This window comes from Delphinus delphis, chromosome 8, assembly GCF_949987515.2.
Source record: "Delphinus delphis chromosome 8, mDelDel1.2, whole genome shotgun sequence".
Lineage (NCBI taxonomy): Eukaryota > Metazoa > Chordata > Mammalia > Artiodactyla > Delphinidae > Delphinus > Delphinus delphis.
The window spans coordinates 7,516,505-7,544,066 of record NC_082690.1 but is presented as its reverse complement, the minus strand read 5'-3'; the positions used below and the strand labels follow the sequence as shown (position 1 = coordinate 7,544,066).

The following is a 27,562-nucleotide window of genomic DNA, read 5'->3' as shown; positions in this document are numbered from 1 at the left end:
CCCCCGCCAAGCTTCCCAGACCCACAAAGGTTTATCTGCAGAAGTAATGACAATCAGGGGTAGGGCAGGATCTGGGACAGGATGGCTACACTCCCCAGGAAGGCCTGGAGGGGTCCTTTAGTATAATTCCTCACTTAAGACGTTCAGCCACTCTCTACTTTCTGAGCCACTCAGTTTCACTTAAGCACTGCAATAATTATTTTAAAACAACTGCATACACTGAGTTAATGTCTCCCTTCTTATGAGTTCCAACCATTGGCTCCAGTGCTGTTGGCTGAAATCAAACAGTACAATTTTAATCTTTCTTCATCTCTCAGCTTTTCAATATTTTTACTCATCCCTTTGTCATCACTTCCATCCAGGTATTAAAATTCCTTGGTTCTGCAACCATTCACAATGGCCTGGTTTGGCCACGCCTCCACCCAGGGTCACCCCTGTATGTCCGTGTCCCTAAAGAGCATCATGAACATTCACAGGTGAACCAGACTTCTCAGGAGACAAAGGAGAACACGGAGATGACCAGCCTACTCCCGCATTTCTATTGGTGCAGACCAACCCCGATCTTTCTAACAGCCATACTGCAAAAGCCACTCCCTCGAAGTGCTCCACCGGACCTTCTCCATAGGCGCCGCGATTGAGCCAGCTCTGCACTTACTGACTGAGTCTCATTAACCTCATGCAGAGGCTGCGTTTATCCATACTGAACTTCACCTTGTTTGGATCCGTGTTTCCATGCGTAGAGATCTTTTTTGTATCATGAATCTGTCCTCACCCTATTAGCTTTGCACCGTTTGAAATTTTGAAGTATACTTTCTGCATCCCTCTCTAACCTGAGCCCCTGATAAAAACGTTGAAACGTCAACGACCAAGTCCTGTGACCCATAACATAACACCAGAGACGAGGCATCATTCCAATACTGACACGTTAATCAAGACCCTTTGGGTTTAGCTGCTCAACCAGTTACAAATCCTCCTGCCTTTACAGTCATTGGATCCACAGGTCCACATCTTGGCCACAAATCATGGAAAGACTTGGACAAAATCTTCAGTGGAGTCTGTTGATCTACCAGTTGGGGAGCTCCAGACAAGTGCAAAGGCGGCTGAGGGAGATGGGGGAGCCGGGACTCTGATCCCTGCATAATGAAACAGGGAAAGAGGGAGGAGAGGGGAGGGGGGAGGGGGAGGGGAGGGGGAAGGGGGAGGGGAGGGGGAAGGGGGAGGGGAGGGGGAAGGGGGAGGGGAGGGGGAAGGGGGAGGGGGAGGGGGAGGGGAGCGGGAAGGGGGAGGGGGAGGGGGAGGGGAGGGGGAAGGGGAGGGGGAGGGGCAGGGGGAGGGGGAGAGGAGGAGGAGGGGGAGGGGAGGGGAGGGGGAGGTGGGGGAGGGAGAGGGAGAGAGAGAGAGCACAGAGCTTAAAGCTCTAGAGCCACAGCCACTTTGCTTCCAGAAACAATGGGCACTTAGAGAACAATGGCTGCAGACAAAGTCTTGGTCTATTTTTATCTGCCACTGTGAGTCCCAGACAGGAGGAACTGGATTTCTGCCCTGTACGCACAGCTCCAACTGGATCTGGGCTGGGAGGAAGATGAGGTCACCCAGAACACTGCCTGCTTAGAAATAGGCTCCTTTTTCACTCACAGAGTAGTTTCTTCTTAGCCTAAAGGATCTCTTTAGCCAAGTGAAGAAGTGTGCGTGCCTACTGCTAAAATACAGCCACCATGGAGAAGGGGTAGGTCCAGACTGTAACTGCTGCTCGGCCCAGCCCAGAGCAACGAAGGCAGGGGTGCACGGAAAGCCTGACCACTAGACGGAGGTCAACTCTCTTGTTCCCGAGACAACAGCCCCGTCGGTCCCGTCGGGTCTGTTAATGACACATGGTTGGAGTCCCTCTCGGAGTGTTTCTTCATGGGAACGTACCCTCCTCATTTCTTTGGTGCATAAAGAGGCTGAGGGCTGATCTTCACATGTATGTGTGCCCCACATCTCAATAAAGGCCTCTGACTCCCCTTTAGTTCATCCTCTTTGGACAGTCTCTCTATTTTCTGGAAATGCCATCTTCTGCTCTGACATAACTTTGGAGTGACAATTTTAATCCTTCCCAGCTGTGTTACTTATAGTCTTAATCCTCCTAGAGGCTTACTAACAAGGACCAGCAATGGTTGCATAAGCCTGTGATAGACACCAAACCGAAAATGAGCAGAGCCTGGGCCTGGGCTGGGGAACAGGGACCCTGGAGCAGGCCCTGCAAGCAGCCCTCCTGCCGCAGGGCTTCACTGTGAGTTTCCACCGACGGCCCCGGCACTGACCAGCAACTGACAGAGTCAGTAACTGCACGCCCTGGATCCAGTCCAAGCTTACAGACTTCTGAATCCTAACTGCAAAGCTGGAATCTCCTAAAGGCAAGACATCCAGGGATTCATACAGACGCCCCCCTAAGGAAAACTTCAAGCTCCCCACGCATGCCTACGAGTTCCTGCCATCAACCTCCTTGCTCCTGGAAAACCAACAATAAGTAGGTAGAAAGGAACCTGAAAAAGATCCCTTTCATCCCTTCCATTGAAATAGCTTAGGGTGTTTCACTGAGAACATCCCAGGTAATGTCACCACAGCGGGAGGGAGCTGGAGACAAGCACTTAAATGTCGTATAATTTAAAAGCTTAAGCACAGAGCAGGCAAGTGCTGCACACAGCTGGGACCGACGTAACCAGCGAGTGATTAGAAGTGACGCCCTGTGTTCCTTCCCACACTCTCTTCGCTGGCTTCAGGAGTGCAGGGATCCAGATGTTCAGGGGTCAGACCATCTGGAGGGTGGCCTGGTGAACCTGAGATACGAGGACATCTGAGACGCCACCTACAAGGCCACGACAAGCAAACACCCCTATACGCTGTTGTCCTAAGCAGATGGTGGAGACTGAAACCCAGTTGAAACATATGACCACCTAAAAGGCACCAAACTGTGAAGATCTGAGTGGGTACCTGGGCCATCCAACGTGGTCCGGGACCTCATTCAAACACTGCTTCCTTGACTTCTCCCCCACCCCCTGCTCCCAACAGGCCAAGTAAGCATCCCCTTCTTCTCCAAGGGCCCTGCTGACTCATCCCAGTGTCATTCAAGAGAACCACGTGGGAGCCACATGGCAGGAATATAGGGAGAAGGCAGAGGAACACACGTTCCCGCCCCGAAGAGACTGACATCAGAGAAGATGCAAAACTTCCCACCCATAGTATATTTGGCAAGCGCACGAGACAGCGCTTCTCTGCACCTCTCACAGGCTTCAAAGACGCCTGCTAAGTGCACCAAAATGCACACCAGCTACATGCACCAAAAACCGATGCCAGTGCCCTAACGTGGAGCATCTGGAATTTACGGCATCAGGCTTTACATGGTCAACAACTCGTGAAATAAAGGCCCCACTCAGCTCGGTCAATCCAAACGTACATCCCTGACGAGGGGTCAGAAATCCCGTTGCTTTAAGGATTTTAGGGAATAATCTGAGGCCCAGCTCAAGGTTCCCGAGCTGCCAGGGAGGTACTTGGAAGCCTGAGAGACAGCTTCAAGGGATTATGGGTCCTCTCCCTAAACCATGAGGTTCCCTGCTCAACCTAGCATCTGAGGCTGCTTCCAGGTATTCCTGGTCCAGAACTTTGGCCCCTCTATCCCTTCAGCTTTGGCCTTCTCCACGGCCTTGGGTAGGAGCTGGCACCTCACGCGCACCCTGCTTGCGTGTTCACACTCTCCCCTGGCTCTGTGCCGCTGTCTTGCCCTCGCTGTGGTTATCTGATGCACGCAGCTTATCCTAGGCCAAAAAGGGAAAAGAGGAATTCACAGAATTTGCTATAAAGCTTTAACAAGTCCTTGGAGGGATGTTCCCCTTCCTGGCAACTCGACGTAATTACAAGATGAATGAGAGGAAGCCGCCGTAGAGATGAGGGTGGGTGAGCGCCCGCCCTGGTCAGGTGGCCCACAGGACTCCCGGTCCCGGAACACGCAGGATCAGAAGGGACTTGAGACATCACCTAGTTCAACCCCTTTCTCTTACGGATGGAGAAAACGAAGCTCAGCGAAGTGACATCACGTGGTTACTAATTAGAGACCTCTTGGCTCCATGCCAGTATTTTTTGTCCTCGGCACCACTGCTGTTTCCTTATCGTGGTGGATTGGGAGAGAGACATCTCCCTCCTGTCTTTGCTTGCTATCAAGCCCTGGTCATCACTCGAGACAAACTCTACTGCTCCCCAGGTTCGTAAGAACAGAGGAACAAGCCATCCAAAGATCTAAAAAGCATGGGATATAACGGGCCCAGGATGGGATCCGCTGCTGCTCTAGCAGGTTATAAATTTTCAATCACGATGGCCAGGCTCTACGGTAGAAGAGCTTCCTGCCAGCAGGGATCCCAGCTGAATGCCAGGGATCATAAAGCAAGACTCTCCAACACCCAACTTCAACTGCACGAAACCACTCTGCGTAACAGGGCTAAAATTTGAGGGTGCTACTCCTATCGATCCAGAAAGAGTGAAGGCGGCAGTTAATTTCAGCGATCCAGTGACCTTCATCTAAAAAGCACGGAAAGAAGAGGAGAGCACCATCGTGTCATCCACAAGGTCTGTGACGCAACCATTCCAGTCCTGCTGGAAGGGTAAAGAAGACATGGTGATAGCGATGAGGGGATACAACCAACCCCACTGACAAAGGCAGAACATAAAATCAGGGGCACTGGCCTGTAAGTTGAACCTGATACATCTAATTAACAAGGCCATAAGTCTAACTCAAAAAGGCCAGGTCCTGGAGCAATACAAGCAGCTCCTGTTCTAACTGCAAATGCATTCAGAGTGCAGACAGCTAAGGGTTGTGCTGTGGTCTCTTGTAGCCTCCACAGGTTTTTTTTTTTTCTTCTCTCCTTTCAGAATGGGGCCCCAAACAACCAGCCCGGGGCATTCTGGCAGCCCTAAGGCGACCCCAGAGTCTCGCCCACACTGGCCCAGAGCAGACAGCATCCGAGGCCTCTCCCAGGGGCAAACCCAAGAGGCTGAGAAGCCACCAGGCAGACCCCATCTCCAGATCAATGGGTCTGATAGGCCAACGGGTGGAGCGCAGAGAAGAAATGATCAATGCAAAAGGAGAGGGAGCAGAAGCCACTGTCCATCCGCAGCCTCAGGTGGGAAAGGGAAAGACCGGGTGCGGATACACAGCCCTCATCCGCTGCTGCTAAGTGGCTCTGCCTCATCAAGAAGCCATTAGGAAACTTCAGCCACCACAGCCCGAAGCTCCGGGGCTGAACAGCCCTGCAGCTAGTGAAAGGGCTCATTATCTGTGCCCAGACAGACACTAGCTTCCTACACGGCAGAGCCAAAACAAGCGAGCCCCCAGCTTCCCGGGTCTGTGGGTCCGTGCTTGGGGCATCAGGGGAGAGCAGTGGGGGCTCTCACCAGGAGACACAGCTCCACGCCCCCCTGTGCCCTGCTGGACAGCCTGACCAGCACGCCTTCACGCAAAAAGAGCTACTGACTGCCATGGGCGGGGGGCTTCTTTCAGGGGTGGTAGAAATGTACCCAAGTCAGTTATTGGTGATGGTTGCACAACTCTGTGAATGTACGAAAACCCACTGAATTGTACTCTTTAACACGGTGAATTTTATGTTATGTGAATTATATCTCAGTTTAAAAAGCAATATATATATATATATATTTTTTAAACGAGCTAATGAGCCACCTGCTATGAGCCAAGCAATGGGAACACCTCCCGGTGACTGGGAGACATGGACCCTTCCCAGAAGCACACAGACCACCTCTCCACCTCTCCAGTGATGGGCTGGCTTCCAGAAGCACTGGGGCAAGGGTGCCGACGTCTGGAGCGTAGGGGGGTGAGGAAGAAGAGGGGCCAAGGTGTCAAGGACAACTCCAGTGGCAGGTGGGTGGCATTAGCGAGAGGGAAGAGACATCGTTGTGACCTCAGCCACAGGGAAGCCTCATGAGATGCAGACAGGCCCACTCACTGGGAGGCCACGGAAACGCTGGGAGAGGTCGTTTCCAGAGGCGGATGCCTGGAGCCTACAACTTCTGGGGCCACGTACAGGAGGACTGAGAGGGAGGCCACAGACCCCAAGAGACAGGCAGAGAGCATCAAGCTTGCCTCACCCCACGCCGTCCCCAGAAGAGGCTGCCCCAGGGCCCACGGAGAACACATTAGCATTTGCATATTTCGATGTTGAAGGCTTTCAGGAGAAGGAAATCTCCATCAGACCTGGCTCTTTCTGAAGGTTTCTCTCCCAGCCCTGGGGGAAAAAAAGGAAGGGCAGACAGAAAAGGGCTTCAGGCATACACACAGGGGACCAGGCTCACTGGCCGTGAACCGAGAAAAGGTGCAGATGCAACACTGTGACCAAATGGGACCTTTTGGAAAGTTCTCTTCCAAGAGGGATCATGAGTTTGGGCCCCTGGAATGCCCCAGAGCAGCTCTGATTGGTTCCCCAGCCCTGACTCAGATGCAGCAGCGCTGGCTCTCCCCTCGGGTGAGTAAATAAACTGACCCAAGGTCTGGAGGGGAGGGGGCAGGCGAGAGCAGGATGGGAATCTGGAGAACCAAGTGCTGATTCTGGTGCAGGGAACAGACAGATGAGATGTCCAGTCCGTTCCAGAGACGGGTGGTGTGGCAGAATTCAAGAAAGAATTCCCTGAGCCTTAACACAGCACTCCAGTTGGGATCCAGCCCTGCCCTGGCAGCCCGCTTGTTGCTGCTTTATAATATAGTGAATTAGTCACTGGATTAGCAAGCACATTTACACACACTGGAGCACAGCTGTTTAAAGACACAGGATCCCCTTTTCCAGGTGCCGGATTCTGGCTGTAAATCAACCACTGCAATTGGCCACAGGCAGATTCCAGAGAAGGCATCTTCAGTTGCGAAGCGCTTTAGCGGAAGTCGGCCAGTACTGCGAGGGTCTACTGGGCATTTGCTGGGGGACAGAAGGGACACGGGGTGTGGAGAAGGAAGCAAGGCCAGTGGCCTTTCTTCCGACCCGAGGCTCGTTATCTTTAGGAGGGCATCGCGTGGACTCACTGACCTGGCCCTTCCCAGCAGCAAGCTAACGTGGAGGGCAGCCTGGAGGAGGCAGCTCTACTCCAGGCCAGCTGCAGTGACAGGTCGTAGAGGTTTCCTCCTGAACCTCACATGCTTAGGTCCCTCCCAGAAGAAAAGAAGAGGACAATTAAAATAATTCTATATCCTGATAACGACAGTTCCAAGAACCGGCCCTGTTGACCTGGCCAGGGCCTGAACATGATGCTTTTAAAGTCGGACCCATGACCTGAGGCCAAGCTCAAGTTTGCTAAGTGTGCGTGAGAGGAAAAAAACACTACCACTGGCCACAGGGACCGCTCCGGCCCACTTGGTTACAGGGGTGTCGAGTGGAAAATTTTCTGTAACCAGGTTCACAGAAACCACAGTCCTAACAACCACTGAAGTAGCAACGGCGCTGTCAGCAAAGAGCCTCTGTACAGAAATGGTGGCCTACGAGACACAAGGATAACACACCATTTACGAGACCCTGTGTCAGTGGAAAAGTATCTTACAGGCATTATCTCAAATCCTTGCAAGAGCCCTGAAAGCTCTTTATGATTACCTCCGTTGTAAGGGTTGCACAAGGAAGGCTTGGAGAAGTTAAATACGTTGCCGAAGGGCAAATTAGCAAGCAGAAAATTCAAACGCAGGGCTGTCTCACCTCCAAACCCTGCTCCTTCCAGGACAGGGCGGTGGCTGCAGGGAGAGCCACCATCACAACCAATGTCATGAATGAGAGGCTGTGGGATTCACAGACAAAGAGGACTTTCTACGGAGCCGCCCAAAAATGGATCCCTCCCCTGTGACTATGAGGTCTCATCTACCGAAAGGGAAGAGAATGCGTCTGTATCTTAAGATGATGCTAAGAAACCTTTGGCATAAACAGACCATCTGAGGGATATAAGAACCAAACTCCAATGACTAAAAAAGTGGACCGCATGTAGGCTCCATTAGAACAGGAATTTGAAGAAGATCCTCAGATTCCTGGCTAGCTTGTGTGGGAGGAGCCTCCTGCGTATCTTGCACCAGCTTTTGGAAATTCAAATACTAATTCCTTGGAACTGGTTTGCCCATAAAAACACTGCGAGTGTTTTCTTACAAAGCAAGGCAGTTGGGGCCCCTGGAGGCTGGACTCATCCTCCTCGGTCACCCCTCGTTGTCTGCAGCCGATGCCTGTGAGTAGCTCACGCTAACCTGACCCTGTGAGTCCGGCAGCAAGTCGCCGGGGCCCGATCTCATCTAAAACGTGAAGTTGCTGTTTCGCTCATCCAGCACCCAAAACCCTTTGGAGACACTGCAGCCAGCCTGGACTTTCAAATTTCTCCCATCAGGCCATCCATCACAGGTGAGGGCATAGAAAAGCCACAAGGCTCCCCTGAGAGAGGCCTTCAGAAATCCAGAAATAAAGAGATTTTTCTTTTTTTCTTTATAAATCTCCAAATGAATCAGAGGCTAACTCCAGGTCCATCATGCAGACATTGATTCATTCCATGTGTGTGTTTATTTTTCTACCAACATTCCTCTTGCATCAAGTGGCCTCAAGGCCTAGACGTGTGCCTCTGAATAGCCGCTCCCCGGAGGGTTCTCAAGAATGGGTGGAGCCCTGACTTCATTCCTCGATTTCCCAATCTGGAAAATGGAGCCAAAAGCACCAACTCTCTCTATGCACTAGTAAATTTACGTACCTACGTTTCATTTGTCCACTTTGAATTTGAAAATGCACATGGAACCGATGGGAACTATGTTTTTGGCTTCTGCTCTATTACACAGCCCAGTGATATATATTTATAGATATACTGGATGTTTTTCTTTCTTAGCCTGAGAATAATGAGGAACCCAAAAGAGCACACTGAGCAGAAGGGCGCACCAAGAATCAAAGCCTCTGATGAGAATGTTAGCAAATCTTCTCTCCAAACAGATTCTAAGTTGGTAGGACTTTGTAATTAGAAGAATCTAAGTTTAAATTTGTGACTTGAGAGTTCTTGGGGAAATTATTGCAGCCTTTCTGAGACTCAATTTCTTATCTTCATAATGGCGGTTAAGACACCAACCTTGGTACAAACTCTCATGTACGAAAAAAGCTACAAGGAGATATAATACAACACAGGGCATATAGCCAATATTTTATAATAACTATAAATGGACTATGACCTTGAAAAATTGTGAATCACTATGTTGCACACCTATAACTTATACAATATTGTACATCAACTATACTTCAATAAAAACAATTTTTTAAATAAAATTTAAAGACATTGAAAAAAATAAAACACCGACTTCATAGGGTTGTTTAAAGAATGTGATTATTTGTGGGAAGCACTCTGCAACGTGCCTGGCACACAGTAGGTACTCTAGAACTATTAGCTTCATTTCTCTCATGCCTCCAAACTGAAGCGCAGATATGTACAGAGACCAGAAACAAGCACCCAGCAGTTCTGGAGAATGTTTGATTTCCATTAGGAGGTAAGGAAGGTGTAAGATTGAACTCTTGATCTGATGTGAAATCAAGGATGCATTTCCTGTACACACACACCGTTCACCCTTAGAGAGTTCCTAGGTATTCAGCATCGCCACTCTGTATCATATCTCCCAGTAATTTAAGAACACTCCTTATATCACGGATGCCTCCAGAGTTTTCTGTAAACACGAGCTCATTAACGTTCCCACTCTCTCCAAGCAAAGGCAGCTCACTCACCAGGAACGCCCTTCTTCCAGAAGAATACGGAGCTGACGGAGGTGACAGGTGACGCAGAGACGTGGCTAGGGTCTGGCAGCTCTAAGTGAATCATGTATCCTGATTCTCATGCCGGGCAGCAGAAGGTAAAGGATGAGCACCTACCTGGGTGGACCTGTCTGGCTACCAACACGGAAGATGCTCCAACCAGGAAAAGGGAAGGCCAAGCACACTGCAGGCCTGACCACAACGACTCAGAAGTGGAGGCCTGAGCCCCATTTTGAAGAGGTGACACTTGGCAGCCACAGTAAGATTTGCTTTACAAGACTAAGTGTTCCTGACAAGACTAAAGTTAGTGCCCACGTTCAAAAATGCCGAACTTAAACATATTCTCCATTCTGGCTGCAATCAGGTGTACCAAGCTCTACACCCAGCCCCACCTCCTCTTCCCCAATAATCCAGAAGCCCCCGGGGGCACTGCTGGCCATTCAGAATTAAACTCACTCCCAAGGAAACAGCCACATGCCAAGGGGCCACTTCTCCGTGTAACAACCTGTCATTTGGCTTTGAAACGCTCTTGCTTCCAGAATGACCAAAACAGGGGGAAGAAGGCTTATTTTTATTGCTAAGGAACAACACATTGTATTAGGGGGACAATCTAATATAACTTCACTAGACTCCAAGTGTATACACCCGGTGCCGTAGCAAATGCCCCAAATGGAAACTCACAGGGGAAAACATCGCTCACCGAAAATGTAATTCTTGTACACCTCTCTGGCACAATTCTTTCCCACAGCATGCAGCAGGAGATGCAAAGTTTTCTGGGTTTTGTTTTACTTTTTATCCTGAGGTGCTCCTCTGCCTACCTGAAGTTCCTGCTCGTCATTAAAGTGGACCTCATTTGCTAAAAAGGGTAAACTGAGGCTCAGAAGACCAAAGCAATGAGCATATATTTCAATATAAGGAAACGGGGGTTGGACAGGAATTCTTTTCAAAACTCTTTAGATTAAAAAACAAAAAAAAAATGCATTTCTCAAAGTCCAAAGTCAGCCTACCCCAGAGGAAAACTGCGTCTTTGTCCAGAAGCCTGTGGGGTAACTCACCTTTTTCTACTTCTTGAGAAAGAACTAACCTACCATCCTACTTAAAGTTTGGCCAGCGGTTTGGCATCATGGAAAGCTGTGCAAATTTTCCAGATCCCATATGATAGAGATTTGTGCAACCCACTTGAAGCTCAATCATCAGCCCACTGTCTACAGGGGACCGACTAACTATACACAGAAAATATGCAGGGAACTCAATCTCTAGCAAAAGAGCAGAGGATGCCTCGTTAATACTTCTACCTCAGGCTAATGTTTAGTAGCCATAGTAGTAATGTGAACGCACTATGTATTCATCCAATCAAGGAAATATTTAAAATGTGTGTGGCTGAATGGAAATGTCAAGGGGTTTGGAGAATTCCAGCTTCCTGTTCTAACTCTGCCACTTACTTACCAAGTTACCTTGGGAAAGGAACTTGGCATCACAAGTGGGCATCAGTTTCCCTACCTGTAACATATTTGTGACTCAAGGGACTGTGAAGCTAAAAGGGGGAGTAAGTCCCATGTCAAACTGCGAAATGCTACCAGATCACAACCAAGTAATAAGTGAAGTGGTAAACAATAGGCACAAACAGACCTTAGTATTTCCCCAAAGTCAACAAGTATCCAAATAGTTCTGAGAAGAGTGAGCTCTGGAGTGACCTGCAGCTGGGCTTGAATCTAAACTCCGCTCACCCGCTGTGTGGCCTTGGGCACATTGTTTAACCTCATGGTTTCTTCATCTGAGAGATGAGAAGAACACTTAGTTAGCTATCAGGGATAGGGGTAAAAGAATGAGGTTCTTGGCACGTTAGTAAGCTGGCATCCAATAACTAACAGAAAAGAAAAAAACAAGAAAAAGGTAAAAACGAGCTGAGAGATGCCTACACAATTACGGATAGATCAACGCTGCCCTCGTATCAGTGGCAGTTTTTCTTGTTTTTCCCCCAAATTGGCACGCCGATCTTAGGTCCCTGCTCCTGAAAGAAAAGGGCAACTGTGTCAGACCTTTCTCAAAACGTAGCAATAACATCCAGAACCTGATTTTCAGATAACAACTGTGTGCAGGCGCCGTGCCCCCACTGCTGTAAATGCAGCCTTTGAAAGGCCGGCAGCCTGTGCTCACCACACCCCAGCACACACTCGCAGCAGCTTCCTGGACCCGGGGAGACCAAAGCAGGTGGGATCTCCTGGCAGCCAGCACCTCCGGGAGGGCCAGACCCCATTCCCGAGCGCCCAGCAGCCAGGGGCCCAGCCCCTGCCTTGGTACACACGAGAGGCACGGGCCTCACCAGGGTGGCTTTGAGCAGAATGCGTTCCTGCTGCAGGAGGGGCCTTTTCTGCCCAGAGCAGCGCCCTGACGAGGAGTAGCCGAGATGAAACAGGTCTGGCTCAGACCACACGCTCGGCCCGGAGGATGCAGCTGGGGCTGCTGGCTGCTTCACCTACCAGACCCCCAGCCTACATCTCCTTCCTCCAGAGCAGACCCCCCGCGCTGGAGCTCCTTTCCGCTGCAACCGTAGCAAAGGCTGATGGAAAAAGGAAGCTGTTTCATGGAGAGGGACCAAGAGGAAGGTATGACGCCTGGTCCAGCGTCACCCCAGGGACAATGTGTTTCTCCAAACGTAGGCAAGGCCTGTGACAATTCCTAATGCCTCTCCCCATGAAAGGTAATCTTCACAAATGCATTCAAAATCCTCCCAATGATGGAACTGTGATGAACAGAATATGGGGACCAGGAGAAAAATACCCCCATTCTGCCTACCTCTTGAATGACATTCCATGCCCTCTCTAAGCCTTCATTATTTTAAATGCTATCTAGATTCATACACTATCAGCGCTAAGAGAAACCTTACAGGTCATCTTCTCCAGTGAGTTTATTTAACGATGAAGGGCTGGAGGTTCAGAAAAAAGAAATGACTTGCCCAAGGTCACACAGACGAAGAGTTGCAAAGCCATGGCTAGAATCCAGGCCTCCTGGGTCTCCAGGCAATGATGGGTTCCCCAGAGTAGACACTCAGCTTAGCTTATACACAAAATGTACTCCTACTAGGCTGATAGACCTCCCCTTATTAGTCCTGAATCCTCACTGCATTCCACACATTTAATTAGTATTTCAATGATATGAGACAACCAATGCATAATGTATAGAATTAAAAAAAAAAACCTAGGTAGGGAATCTCAAGATAGATAGGAAAAAGAAAAATAAATACTAGAAGTATAGAAGTCAACACATGGAAACTCTTCCACTGAAAATGCCCTGTAGTGGAGTTTCTGAAGGGTATTTGAAAATCAGACTCAACCACACACTCTCATGAATGATAAGTAACGACAGTGATTATCCCAGCACAAAACTCTAATTGCACAAAAATATCATTAATTGAGAGTAGGTATAGTACCCGGCACATAGGAGGGGTTTCTAAATATGTACTTCAAAAAACCATGTATCTACGAACACTCACCAGATTAGGAACCCCCTGGCCTAACCTAGATTCTTATTTTCCATTTGTACTTTGAAAATATGTACCTGATTGATTTGTCATCTTCTCTGAGGTTTAACGCTTATTCTGATAAACTGATATAGAGGTTTTAACAACTAACAGTATGACTGGGAGGTAAAGTAATGCTACCAAAAGAAAAAACAAATCACCTCTCTCATAAGCCTTTTCAGTAACACTGCTCTGTCCTTAAAATCTCCCTACTTTCAAAGGCAAAATTCATCCTGAGATGCAAAACGCTCTCACACAGGTCCTGGTCTCACACTTCCAACTCTCTTCCCTTTCTACAATCAAGGTGTTTTTCTTCATATTTATGTAAGCCTTTCTTTCACTCCAAACTTGCAGCATTCTCCCCACGCTGTTCTCTCTATCTAAAACATTCCTCTGTTTTTAACCACATCTTCCAAATTTTTCTGAAATACCCATGGTCTCCCTGAAGCTGACCCAGGAAATTATTCTAACCTAGAACTGTTGGGAGAAAGCGCCCAACAGACACAGAAAATAGAATCATTGATCCCCATGTACTTCCACAAGTTCAGATGATGCTCCTCCTGCACTTGTACCCATGAAAGCACCTAGAGCACAAGGGTTATTCCATCTGGGTTGCCCTGACCTGCCATACAGCCGCGCAGGATGTAAAGTATTCAGAAATGATTACAGAGACAAAGAGTGGAAACAGATTACCCACCTGGCCACTTGGACTAGAATTCTTACCCAAGTGCAATGTTTGGTCCATATGGGGGTTTTTCCAAAAGTCTATGAAATATCACTTAAATTCTTTGATCTTTTTTTCACTATCTCCTTTCATTCTTTCATTAGTCCTTTCATACTTTCTAACTCTTCTCCTGTCACCTCTCTTCTTTTTTTCTCTTCTTTTTTAGCCAAACGGGATGTTGCGGTTGAATCCACTATTCCATTCCCTTTCTCCCGCCCTAAAAAACTGAGGGCTTGCTGTTTTACTTTTCTTTTTGTTTTTACCCATTTTAACAGTACAAAAAAAAAATTTTTTTTTGCCCCTTTTGATCCCAACGTAAAACTTCTCATCTTGGATAAACATTAAAACAAAACAAAGGAAAAATGTCATTGTCTTCACGTGTGTAATGATGGCATTTCCCCCGACTCAAAAGTTCATTTTCACACACACACACCCTACACGCAGAGAGTTTACAGTTCCTCTGCAGAACTTTGCAAAGCAAAAATCGACAGCTTAGCATAGCTCCTCAAAGCTACCGAGAGGTTTCAAATGCTTAAAGTGAACTCATTTGAGGTTGATTTTTAGTTGTTTCCCAGGTGCTGAGAAATATTATATTATGTGTCAAAAAACACATTTACAAATATAACTCATGCTTGGGGGAAACCACACTGAACTTGAATTTCTTCAAACTCTTAATTTGGTCCTTTTAGCTTACTCTGGATGGCCTAAGGAGATATCATAAAGAACATTACTGTCCCAAATCAGTGTCTAAGTAGCGTGCACCCCATTTCCAGGGACAGTCCTAGTCTATCTCTCATTGTGGTGTCATTATTAACAGCACCCATTACACTCTCAAAAGTGTCCCAGTTTGGATGGGACACACCATCACAAGCACACACCATCAAGATCTGAAATCCAGTACCCTAAAACTTTCCAATGCTACACTGGGTCTTAAAGCACCATCTGGGTCAGTATCTTACAATTCTGAGACCGAACGAAATGCTACAGAAAAAGGACAAAGGGGAAAAGGTGACGGGGCAGTAAGAAGCCACCCTCCCAGTGCCCAGTGACAGGCCTGGCCCCAAGCAGCAGAAACTGGAAAGCACCTGAGAAATATGAAGAAGTTGGCCAAATAATCAATAAATATTTATGGCTCCAACAGCACTATTTTGAGTGCTTCTGTCAGCATGGCTCCCCGCCAGCGATACTGGATCTGCTGTAACCTACGCTACAGACCAATTTCCTTCTGGGCGTGCATAGAGACTATAAACTACCCAAGTGAAAGAAAAAGGTAACGTAGATAGGCACAGAGCTTCAAGAAAAGTAGCCAAATAGCCTGTTTCTGCAAATGTGAAAAACACCTACTGAAGTTCTGGAGAAAGAGCTCTTCAACCCAACTGAAAAAAAAAAAGCAAACTGGAGCTGTAGATACCTGACAAGGAAAAACGATAGATTTGGGGATTGTCTTCACATTCCTAACTCAGAGTTAAGAAGAGCTTAACAGCTGGAAGCAAAGGGTGGACCTAGAATACTGTGAACAGGGAGGCAAATCCCATCGGAGACTCTGTCTGAGCAGGGGGGTGGGGTCCCCACTTCATTCGGGAGCACCCAGATAAAAACATGAGGACTGTGTCGTGAATATCCAAATTCCTCTCTGGGATGACCGTGGGACCCAAGGGTATTAACTGTTTGGAAAAAATGCTCCCCGTAAGGCAGTGACAGAGGAACCAAGACCTCACCCGTGGACAAGTCGCCAGGGAGTCTGTTGGTTTCCCACTGAGCTGTGGGCCAGCGGGGTGGGGGTGGGGGGTGGGTTGGCGTGGGCAGGTCTGCAGGTAGCACCCTGGAGCTCAACTTCCCTCCTTGTGCCAGAACAGCTACACACTATGTGCCCTGACCCATGGCATGGGCTTGAAAACCCTACATTTTAGGCAGGGAAAAAGATAAAACTTATTTGCTGTGCAGACAATAAAGGCAGGTACCTCTGGCCTCCTTGCAGGAAGGAAAATTAAATTACATCTGTACTAAGAAAACAAACTGCTGCTGATCTGTGTCTCTCGTCGCCCAGATTGTGAGTGAGATACATGCAGAGCTGTGTCCGCGACGAAAGAGGTAAATCAGGCCGAATGGGGAGGCTCTGGGAAGGATGTGACCTTGGAAGTGAACACAATCACATCCTCACCTGTGAGAGAACGAACTACATCTGGAAGACATTGGAAAAGCAAGAAGCCTGGTTCTCTGCTTGGTGATCTCAGGCAAGCTGGAACCCTCAAGCATCTTCTTAAAGCAACACACCTCGACTGCCAGCCCTGGAGGGAGCTCATGGGACAGGCCCTAACCCCAAGCTCAGAGGAGTCGTGCAGGGCTGCAGGGGTCCCCTGCACCCCTCAACCCCCAAAGCACCGACCACCAGTGCCTCCTCGTTGCCCCTCTTTTGATTCCCTGAGTTTCTGTGAATAAGACGGTGCTTTACATTAGGTATAAAATGCTCGCAACACTCATCAGTTTATAAGTTTCTATCAGTGCGGCCTAGAGCAAATTATGCATCTCTCAGAATATCCTCTTCCTCATCTGAACAATGGATGTACTAATTTGTGCCTGTACCCCAGAGTTAGTGGTGTGAAGTGGGAAAGAACCTGGCACGTGATGCAGGTTCAGTACGTGTTTCAGAAATATCCCTACAGCTTGGGAACGGCAGGAATCTACCTTCACTGCAAGCTCAGGGAATGCCACCACAGCCATGAGTGATTCATTCCGCAAACCAGGGACGGCTGTAATTATACTGTCGCTGTCGCCATTGTAGAGTTATCTGTGCCCTTTGCAATAGGGAGCCTCGCTTTCCTGAAAAAATCCTGACCTACACTAACCAGCTCTCGGTTTTGCAGAGATTTTGATGGAGCCCAGAGCAAGCTGGGCTCTGGGAGGTTGACCGCGGGCTGGTTTGTCTCCTAGGGGGAGGTGATCCCCCTACAGGGTGGTCTGGTCTCTTTAAGAAAGAAAAAAAGTTACACAGACAAAAAAACAGCAATACAAACCAACCAAAAATGCCAGGAATGCGAGCTCTGCCAAACAAATAAATAAATAAGATGGGAGATACTTTATAATAACTGGACATGATGCATTTCCCAACCCTGCATAACTGAAGAACTCTACATTTCCATCAACCCTGCAAATGTTCCCCGGCCCCTAGTCTTGGTGGCCTTCTGGCTCTGAGGCAGCACTGACAATCTCCATCACCTGCAGTAACTGACTGATCCCTGAGCCTGTAACTGACAGCCGGGCCCCAGAGATGCCCTGACACTCTGAGAGTTACCTGGCTCCCTGTTTGCTGGGGCACAGAATGGAGTGTGAGATCTCAGTGAGGCAGGTGAAAAGGTTCTCTTTAACTTTACTCTTCTTTCCCTCTCAAATAAGCGATTAGGGGAGGTGCATAGGCAGCTGCAGCCCCTATAAAACACTTCAAGGGCCCCTAAAAATTCTACAGCCGTCGTCATTTTTGTGTTGTTATTGTGGATCAGCAGTTTTAAGATTTGCACACAGTAATAGATTTAATTCTCACATCAACCCTATGACGTAGAAGGATTATCGCACTCATTTTACAGATGCAGGAGCTGGAGCACAGAGAGAGATGAAGTAATTCGTCCAAAGTCACACAGCTAGTAAGTGGCAGAACTGAGATCCAAACCCAGACAGGCTGGCTACAGAGTCCCTGCTCGGAAATGCTGGGCTCATCATCACTAATGGCGCGTGGTCCGTGGGGGTCTGGAAGCACAGTGAACAGGCGATCCTAAGAGCCCGGCAGCTCTGCCCTTCTTTCTGGTCCATACAGATGAAGATACAAAGACTGACCAAAGGCACTGGGAGAGGGAGGGAGGTTCTTCCTATCTCTAAGGGCAGTACAGGTCCCCGAGGGATGGACATCCTTTCCTAGGGTAGGAGGGGGGCTGATCCTTTTTCATTCTTGTAAAAGTGCAAACAAACATAATTAGAATTCCTGATCTTCCCTGGGCATTATGCTCACCTCACCAAGAAAGTGGAGTGGGAAAGGAGAGGAAAAATTAAGCGGCTGGGGAAGGTATTTGCTTTGGCACCCAGCCTCCACCCCTTCTCAGCAAACTCCACACCAGGAGGGAACTCCATGCACACTCTATGGCTTTGCTTGTTTTAACCTATTTAAGCTCTGAGAACCTGGCAATCATGTATTACAATCAAAATGATATATCCAACTTTACACCCACAAGGAAAATTCAATGCCAATGTTATTTCCAAGTATATGGTAATTTGGCACTTAAAGCTGTCAAAACTCCTGGTGAGGTCTCAATCCAGAGTCAAAGTGAATAAAGGTTCTTGATAAGGTCCTAGCCACTGAGACTGGCAAATGACCCAGGCTCCTGCTGGGACACCCACCTCCCTCTTGCCTCTCTCCAGCCCTCATATATGAGGGGAGTGGGGGAGGGAGAAATCCTGGTTTAATTATTTAAACCAGGTAAGTTCCCAAAATAGTTGTCTCCACACATAAGAAACTAAACCACCCAAAGAATCATTCTGACAAATACTTGTCACAGCTGTAGACACAAAGCCACGCTATGAGAAGTTAAACTTTAAAAATGTCCTGTATGGTCTGATGGGCAAAGCAAATCCCCACTTTGCCAGTCAGTGTCTTTTCCCATCAACAAAAGCAAGCAGCCCTGGCCGATGCTTCCTGCATCCTTGCACCTGCAAGTTCAAGTCTCAACTGAAGTTTCTCTGCTAAGCTTTACAGAGGTAACTTGCAGTATTACTCAAGGCAACTGTACACTGAGATGGTAGAAACCGGGATGCATTCCACTTGAGCTGCTGGCTCACTAGACATTCTTAGGTAAATAACTTACCTTCTCTGCGCCTCCATTTCCCTTCCTGGGGTATGGGAATAATATTCACGTATATGCTATTAAACCTCCAGGAAAAAAATGATCTCAGACTTAGTTGATAGCGCCAGAAATCAAATCTCGTTACAATGAATGGCAGAAGACTGCCTAATTTCTTTGATCAGTTGAAATTTTCTTGTATTGAAGGTTGCTGACAAAATATTTTTGCAAAAGAAGGGCACTGTAAATTTGCTTATTATAATGGGTATGACTGCAGCAGTAGGCCTCACTGTCCCCATTTTACAGATGGGAAAGCTAAGAATAGTTACTTGCTCAGGATTTATTTTTATCAATAATCAACAGAACAGTACCATATACTTAAAACCTCTAATGTTTACTAAATTACTCCCCCAAAATGCTTCCGCTGTTTACTGTGATCTAAAACATGTGTTGCTAGGGGCTCTTTTTCCTTCCCAGCATGCCAAATCCATTGTAGGCTCGTAGACTGACATATTGACACCATTTCCCAGACGACCAAATCTGTCTCTTCCCCATAAACACACATATAAACAAGCCATACTTAAGGAAAGGACCTATTGGTTGAGATCTATCTTTGCTGGGAACTATCCTTTCACTTCCTCTATAAATGGTCTGAATCAATTGTGACTAACAGAATTTATTCTGGCTGCCTTGAACTCCCCAAAACCACCATCACAGCAGCATCATTTCTGAACTGTAGCTCTATGTACCCGAAATGTCTCCGAGGTGCCAGTTCATCTCAGCATCCTTGTGACAACGAACAGCCTTAGTCTTCCTGCACCTCCCAGGGAGCAACCCTGGGCTTGAGTGTTAGGGGGTCTAAGAGGAGAAGACACCAGCCACTACCATGTCTTTATTAAGATTTCTGCAGGATCTCCAAATGACAAAACGTCAGCTTGGCTTGTGTTGAAAGTTTAAGCAGATTCAGAAAGGGTTAAAATAAGCAACTAATTATGGCGGAGGCAAAGAAGTCTTAAACATGGGGAGCCGCTGAACTTACTGATAATCCAATACAACAGAGAAGCACATTACTGCGATTAATTTTTTTCCAAAAAGCACCACCTTCTCCCTACATGTTTCTATATACCTTTACCTCCAAAATAACGAATCTCTTAAGGATAGCTGGCAGTTCCCTATCCTATAAGAAAGCATCTTTTCTTCTCCAATTGCATTTATTCCAGAAATTCTGGAGCTCCAGCGTCCATTAAACTGCTTAGCACCAAAAACTGTGTCTAAGACAAAATGAAATTTCTGTCCCACCCCTTTCCTTTTCAAATCCTACAAATCCAAGAGTTGGATAACACACCAGTCAAAGACCCAAAGTCACATTTGGTGTTGGGAGGTTCTCCCTCTTCTAACAGATCTTTGGTACCAAGGGACAAATTTACGGCAGATTAGAAAGATGGATAAAGTGAGTAACCTGCATGAACAGAATCGGGATGTTTCCTGCAGTTAAGATGATCATTTCAGCTCAGCTCCCATCTCCCTATCCTCAACCCAGAAAAGAGAAGCTAGATAGCAAAGGGACATGTGACAGGGGAGCTCAGGAAGGCAAGACATTTGAAAATGTGCATGAAGGCCAGCCAGTTAGACACCGTTTGGGCTCTTACTACCCAAGGCCCTCCATCCGGCTCCAGTTCTGGGGCATGACTGCAGGGTCAGGGGATGATGTCCTCGGCGGCAGTGTCCACCCCCCTAACGTTAAGGAATAAGGCCAGAGGGTTCCCGCTCATTTGGAAAAATAAAAAAGCAGGAATGGGAGTGCTGGCCATTCTAAAAGCTTTTTCCCATTACTCACAAAAACACAGCTGTGAAAATAAATACCACCCCCCAAACAAGGGTCTCGGGCCACCAACGTCCTCTTCTTCCTCTCTACCTCTCTCCAGCTGCCACCAGCATCGCCTGCTCAGGCAGAAGCTCTGGCAGAAACGCACCACTGCCTGTAAGGGAAGAGCGAAGGGGGTAGAAGCGGAGGGGACCCCGGCCTCTGGCCGAGAGCTGGAGTGGGGGCTTCGGCAGTCACCACTCACCCGGGGATGGGAAAAGCTCCAGATCCACTTTTTCCGTCTTGATGATTGTGAGAGTCGGTTTGAGATCGACGGCCGCCTTCATGGTGCCAGGAGTGGGGGGACAGACGGGACTAGAGCAAGTTTGCTGTTATTCTTGTTGTTTCTCTTTTTAATGGGGATAAGTAACAAGGGACAGGGGACGGGGGTATCGGACCTTCTTCCCTAAAATCTCAAATTCCCGCTGACTTTCCCCGGCGCCCAGAAGGTGAGCGGCCGGAACTCTCTCCCGGGTAGTTGGCACTTTGCGGGAAAGTGCGCGCGCCGGGTGCCCGCCTCGCCTAGCGCCCCGCCGGCTACCTCCTAGTCCTGGCCCGGCTCCCTCCTCTCCGCGGGCAGCCGCCTGCGCTCGCCCTCGCCCTCGCTCTCCGGAGCCGACTCCCTCCCTCGCCCGCGCGCTCTCCCCTCCTCTTTGGGGCGTTACTCGAGGCGCCGAGCCCTGGCCGCGGGTCTGCGCGCCCGGCCCCCTCCCCCAGGGTCTCCGCGGGGGGGCCGGGAGGGACGAGGGGCGGGGCGGCGAGGGGCGGGCACGGCCGGGGGCGGGGCCCTGGACCCGCGGCCAATCGCCGGCGGCGGTCCAAACCGAAAGGAAGGCTGGGCGGAGCTCGGCGTCCGCCGCGCCCTCTGCCCCCCGGGCACTGCAGCCGGGCCGCAGAGAAACCGCACGCGGAGCCAGCGGGTGCCCAGGCCGCTCCGGCCCTTCGGGAAAGTCCGTCAGATTCTCCACGCATTCTTGAGGACTTGGTCACCCGCTCCCGCCCCGTCCCGGGAGCGGCATAGTTCTTCAAGTGCGTGTCTATCATTCATTCACAAAGACTGACACACAGGACGTGAGGCAGCGACTGGAGGGGCCTGCGTGCGAGCAAGCGCAGGGGGCTCCGAGCCAGTGTCCTCAAAGGGCTCTGGGAATATTGGACTCCAGCCGATTATGAGTCAGGGATCGGCACTGGAGTGCTGCAGGAGCCTTCGAATTTTCAAGGGCCAACAAGTGTCATCGTTAAGAAATTAGTTAAAAATGACCTGCCCTTGATAAGGATGGAGCCCAAGGCAGCCTTCTGGAGACCCAAAACAAAGGCCCAACGTCGTCTTTATTACTGGGAGAGTCAGGAACAGGGCCCCCAAACTAGCATCCACTCCTGGGCTTCCTTAAGCTTCCAGTTTCCCTACAGCAGTGGTTGGGTGGCAGGGAGAACTATTATTCTGTTCCTCTAATTATGTCACCATTGGCCAAAAGTTTTGTCTTTCCTTTCACAGATCCTCCTCTACTAGATAAAACTGACAACCCTCCTAGCACCACCATCAAAAATGGGATGCACAAGCTCTGTGGTTTCGAATTTCTGGAGTACATCATTCGCAGCCATGACAGAATCCCAGTACACAGACCCCTTTTCCACTTGGGAAGCCCAGACACTTCAGACACCATAACATGATCCTGCATAATTAATGGTTTGCCACTGGCACACTGGTTATCATAAATGGAGAGAGTTGGTCTGAATTAATAAATCAAGCATTAGACATAGAGGTGCAACCCTAGACCCATACGTATAGCTGGAGCCAGGCACTGATAGCTATCTCTGATGAACTAAAAGATTAAACATAAATCTTTCTGGGGCTTCCCTGGTGGCGCAGTGGTTAAGAATCGCCTGCCAATGCAGGGGACACGGGTTCGAGCCCTGGTCCGGGAAGATCCCACATGCTGCTGAGCAACTAAGCCCGTGCGGCACAACTACTGAGCCTGCGCTCTACAGCCCGCGAGCCACGACTACTGAGCCCGCGTGCCACAACTACCAAAGCCCACACGCCTAGAGTCCGTGCTCCGCAACAAGGGAAGCCATCGCAATGAGAAGCCCGTGCACCGCGATGAAGAGTAGCCCCTGCTCGCCACAACCAGAGAAAAGCCCGCGCGCAGCAACGAAGACCCAATGCAGCCAAAAATAAAATAAATAAAATTTTTTTTAAAACATAAATCTTTCTGAACAACCTCAGAGAAAGCTATTTTTAATACTGTTTCCTGATTTCTAAGCAAATGTTCAGCTCCCACCACTTGGCTGTAACTGTAACCTCAAGCTCTGATAAGTTTTAACACACCTGCTTACCTTCATCTAATTCCAGTTCTGTCCCCTTGAAGTATTAGTAACTTACAGGTTTCCCACAGCCAAGGAGGGGAGGAGCCAAGAATAGGAGATAAATCTCAAATCTCAGGCTCCTGGTTCAAACTGCAGATTATGCTAGTCTTCCAGTGACCAGAGGGAAGTATTTGTATGTGATAATCCTAATTGTCGAAGGAATGTTGTCATCCAGCTGTGTTTCCAAAAGGTATCAGAAAACAGTGCTGGCCCCCAGATGACAAGAACAGACCCGTCTGATCCTGGGAAAAGCTGAGGGAAACAACGCATGAATGAATTGTGCATTTACACATTCAAATGAGCAGCAAAGGAAAGGATCTTGAACCAATCCTGCCTTACCCGCTGTGAATACATCAGCAAAAGAACTGTGCAAATCAGGAGTTGCTTTGCGGAGTTTTGTTTCATTGATGTTATGTTAAGGAGATGCTGGTATTTTTTTTTTTAATCCAGGTGTGACTGCTCTATTTCAAACGCAGCTTCCTCAGAGCAAGTCCTGTCTCTCTCCCTCAGTCGGTTTCTCAGCTTTCTTTCCCAGGCTAGCCTAAACACGGCTGCTACCTCCCTCACCCCCAAACTAGACACTAAAAGAGCCCGCCATGATGAATCCGAAAAACACTGTCCACTTCAGCAATGGGGGAATTTATTCCTTCAGTTCTTCAAGGATGACAGCTCAACTTGTCAATCATCCTTTCTAACCCCGTCCTGAAGCACAGAAGTTTGACTGTGCAAATCAGGGAGTGGGGTTTGGAAGATAGCCAGAGGCCACCACAGACTTCCAAGAAAGTTACTCCTGCAGGAGGCCAATTGTGAGTATTGATGTTATCAGAAGTTATGCATCTAACCTCGGATCTGGTGGAAACAAGGAGCACTTAATATGGACAAGTGAAAGTATTTTTACATATTTGGGATATTAATGATCTGATCAGGCCTGCAATGATCCCACTTGATTAATCTGATCAATTTTGATCAACTCAATTTTTATTCTTTCTAGGACACAAGTAGATTTTTCTAAATGTTTCTGTGAACTTTAGATGATATTTCTATCTTACCGTATCCTAAAAAACAGTGCCTTGCCTGGTGCCTGACACACTGCAGATGCTCAATCAATATGTGTTGAAGAGTGAGCTATCACCTTCCTGGTCACTAGGGGCTCTTACTTTGCCACCATGGCTTTCCAATTCAAAGGTTAAGTGAGTTTGATATGCTAGCGCTTGTGAAAATGAGCTAAACAATGTCAGCCACTCTGCCTCTAGGTCTGGCCTTGGCCGACCAGAAGCTCTGTTCCCCAGCACTCCTGTCCACTGGGTTTCATTTGCGCCTCAGTTTCCCCACTAACAAGACAAGATCAGAGGAGCTTTGCCTTCCATCCCCTTGGGCAAGTTGTTTCAAGACTATATCTAATTTTTAAGGCACTCAAGAAAACTCAACCAAGGGACAACTTTTTGTTTTTGCCGGTAATGCAGCAGTCTGCTCCTCCGGTACTTGGGAGAAACCAGAATTGTATTTTCAAATATTCCCAAAACTTGGGAATCACACCCAGCAAGGGCTGAAATTCCTTAAACTAGAAGCCTCATGTCAAAGGGGTTAAATAAAGCCAGCAGGAGTTGAGGGACAGGGGTGTGACGTTAGACGTTAATGACATCAAGAAAACAGTCACATTTTTTATAAGAACTCCCTCAAAAACATAGAGTATGTAAAAAACATAAACTTTCCCTTTTATGCTCCTCTCTCAACTCCCGCTCCAACCTCAATAAAAAAGAAATAAAATACACCTAATTATAAACAATCCTGAAAGACAGACTCTCCTCCTCCAGAAGCGTGCTAGAAGAAGTTACTTTTCTATTTCCCACATCTTGACCGTCCACAAACCGAAGAATCTCTGAGTTTTGAGCTAAACTATGCTCTATTAGAGGTAGGTGCAAAAACACTCAGACCACTAACGGCTGATCCAGAGCAAGTTTATGACTCACAGATGTTCATTTACTGGCTTAAATGTAAGATTGAAAAGAAAAGAAAAAAAAAAAAAGTCCTCGATTAACAACCTGCCCGTTTTGCATTTGTGGTTGTTTTTCTCTGAGAAAAAAAGCAGCAGTCCCCCGTCACACACAGAAACAGGCTCCTAAAGCTTAGCTCTAAAGCAAGTGGCTTCTGTGTGATAAGTTGAGTCACTGAAAAGCACCCTGGGGGGAGAAAGATGCCTGGGGCTTAGATATCTACCTAAGTTATGGAGCTGCCATAAAATGGAAAATTGGAGAAAATGAAAAGAGCTCTCTTAATTAAACTCTGATGCCAAAAGGCCTTAGGGTCAGTTCAGGAACCCAAGTGGGGGATCGGAGCTGCTGTCGTCCACTGCAGCCTGGCTCTGTGACCTCACCAAAGCCACTTAACCTTTTTGTGTCACAACCTCATCTCTGTTTCAGGGAATAAAATCACCCCTGGCTCTCCCGACCGTGTAATACAGACTCATTAACTATTGTTTAGAAGGTACAATAAACAATGAGCGATAAGTAAGGAGGGAAGCCAGGGAGGAGAGGGAGGGTGGGCGGGGAGAGGGGAGGACCGGGGCCCGTTTGCCCTGGGAAAGTTCTCCAGGATAAAACCAAGATGAACGTAAGTAACGTAGGCTCTGGCATAAGGCTCAGATTCAAATTCCAGCTCTACCCACTAGGCAGCTGAATTACTACGCAGAAGTCATTTAAACAATCCTGAACCTCAGTCCCTCTCTGCTTAAAGTAGGGTCCTTTGGAGGATTAAATGAGATAGTGCATGGAAAGCATTTAGCAGTGTCTAGGTCAGAAGACGAGCTCAAAGTTAAATCACTGTTACTGCTATTAAGAGCCAGTAGACCATAGGCTGTAGGAGGAACCACATAAAAATCTTCTGCATGGTCAGCCCCTTTCCAGAGTAACATGGACCCCCTATTCACCTGAACTGTCTTATGGAGAGGTAAGGAGAACGATCATATCTAATTGAAAAAGATCTCTCCAAGCCCCTCCCCTCAGTTCCTGATTTGGGAACCTGCCCAGCTTCGGCCTCAGTTGAGAAACTCCAGCACTACCTGGTTAGGAGGGAAAACTGCAGACTTGTATTTAAGAGTCACCGAAAAGTCTTATTTCAAATTCAGAAGGAAGATCACGTTCGTGGTGACAAAACCTTAGGTCTTGGCTTTGTCACATGTTACAGTGAGATGGAGATTCTTAGAGTTAGTCAAGGTCAGCCCTCTTATTTCCAGAGGAAAACAATGACTGTGAGAGAGTAAGTCATTCTGCCCAGGGCCACACAGCCTGAAAAAGACAGTGTCAGTTCTAGAATGGGATCCCCTGATCCTCTCTCCGGGCATCTCCTTGGGTTTACAGACACCACACTGCAGGGGAAGTCACTGCAGTTCAGCTTGGTCTGTTCCCAGACACTCTTGAGAAAGGAAGCAGGATACAGTGCACACAGGAACAGATAGATGATCAGCCTCAATTTCTAGAAATCTAACAGTCTCCTCTGCACTGGACGTGTTGTCTTTGGGCAAGCACGCTGCAGGGTAACCACACTAGCATTCCCTGTGGGTGACAGCTTGGCATGGGCTGTGAGGAGAGAAAGGGTCTGGGCTGGCTCTATTGCTGTCTGCAGTTTCTTTAGACTGTAATTATGAACCATTCAGCTGCATCTGCAGCTCCAGCAATGTGGGACGGATGGGCCTCGTCCACAGACCAAGCGACATTTGAAAATCCACCAGTTCAGACGGCACGTATTCCTCTTGAAGCAGCTCAGGCTCTGCCCACACAGAAGGAGGTGAGGGGCTGCCGATCGAGGCTGCAGGGTACGGAGGCTCCCTCCACACCATGGTCAGCTGGCTTCCTTGAAGCGAACGGAGCACATTTCCCAGGATATTTTGCTCCCTCCTGGGCCTGGGTCGTGCAGAATGCAGGCTACCCTGGAGCCTCCGGGATCATGTAGTATGAATTCCAATGTAAGTTGTCCTAAATTGGCCTCTGGAGGAGGTAGAGGGACGATGGCATTAGCACAAATGGCAGGAGACCGAATATTCTTTAATAACAGGGTGGAAGCAGAGAACCAGGCTCCTGGCTGGGAGCTCCGAACCCCAGGAGGACAGGATCCCGGCTCCTTCCCCACACGGCAGGTGGTTTCTTCTGGTGGAAGGCTAAGGCCTTCCTCTGATCTTACCCTGCTTCTCTCTTGGGTTACAAAGACAACACCAGATTTCAAAACAGATGTTCTTTGCAGTTGTGGTCTAAATCTTAAGATAATTTTATTGTGGAATCTTCCCCTTTCTTTTCCCCCTTTCATTTTGAAATGCCAAGTCCATTGCCCCAAAGGAGTGGCATTTACCACCCTAGAGATGAAGGAGCGGGGATGGGGTGGAGAGTTTCTCCATCCAGTTCTAGATGCTGGAAGTTAGGCAGAGGAAGCAGACTGTACTAGAAGAATAGCTCTAAGAGAAGAAGGAAAGATAGTACAGGAGGAAGCAGTAGA

At 48.2% G+C, this 27,562-nt stretch overlaps 1 protein-coding gene across 1 annotated transcript in view; it reads right to left on the bottom strand.

Moving 5' to 3' along the window:
• ETS1 (ETS proto-oncogene 1, transcription factor) overlaps positions 1-21,359 on the bottom strand; it is a 66,152-nt gene extending 44,793 nt beyond the window's left edge. Inside the window, exon 1 of the mRNA XM_060017682.1 lies at positions 20,916-21,359. Within this exon, the coding sequence (XP_059873665.1) occupies positions 20,916-20,997 (82 nt within the window). The 5' untranslated portion in view covers positions 20,998-21,359. The remainder of the gene's footprint in view (positions 1-20,915) is intronic.
• Between the last annotated feature and the right edge of the window lie 6,203 nt (positions 21,360-27,562).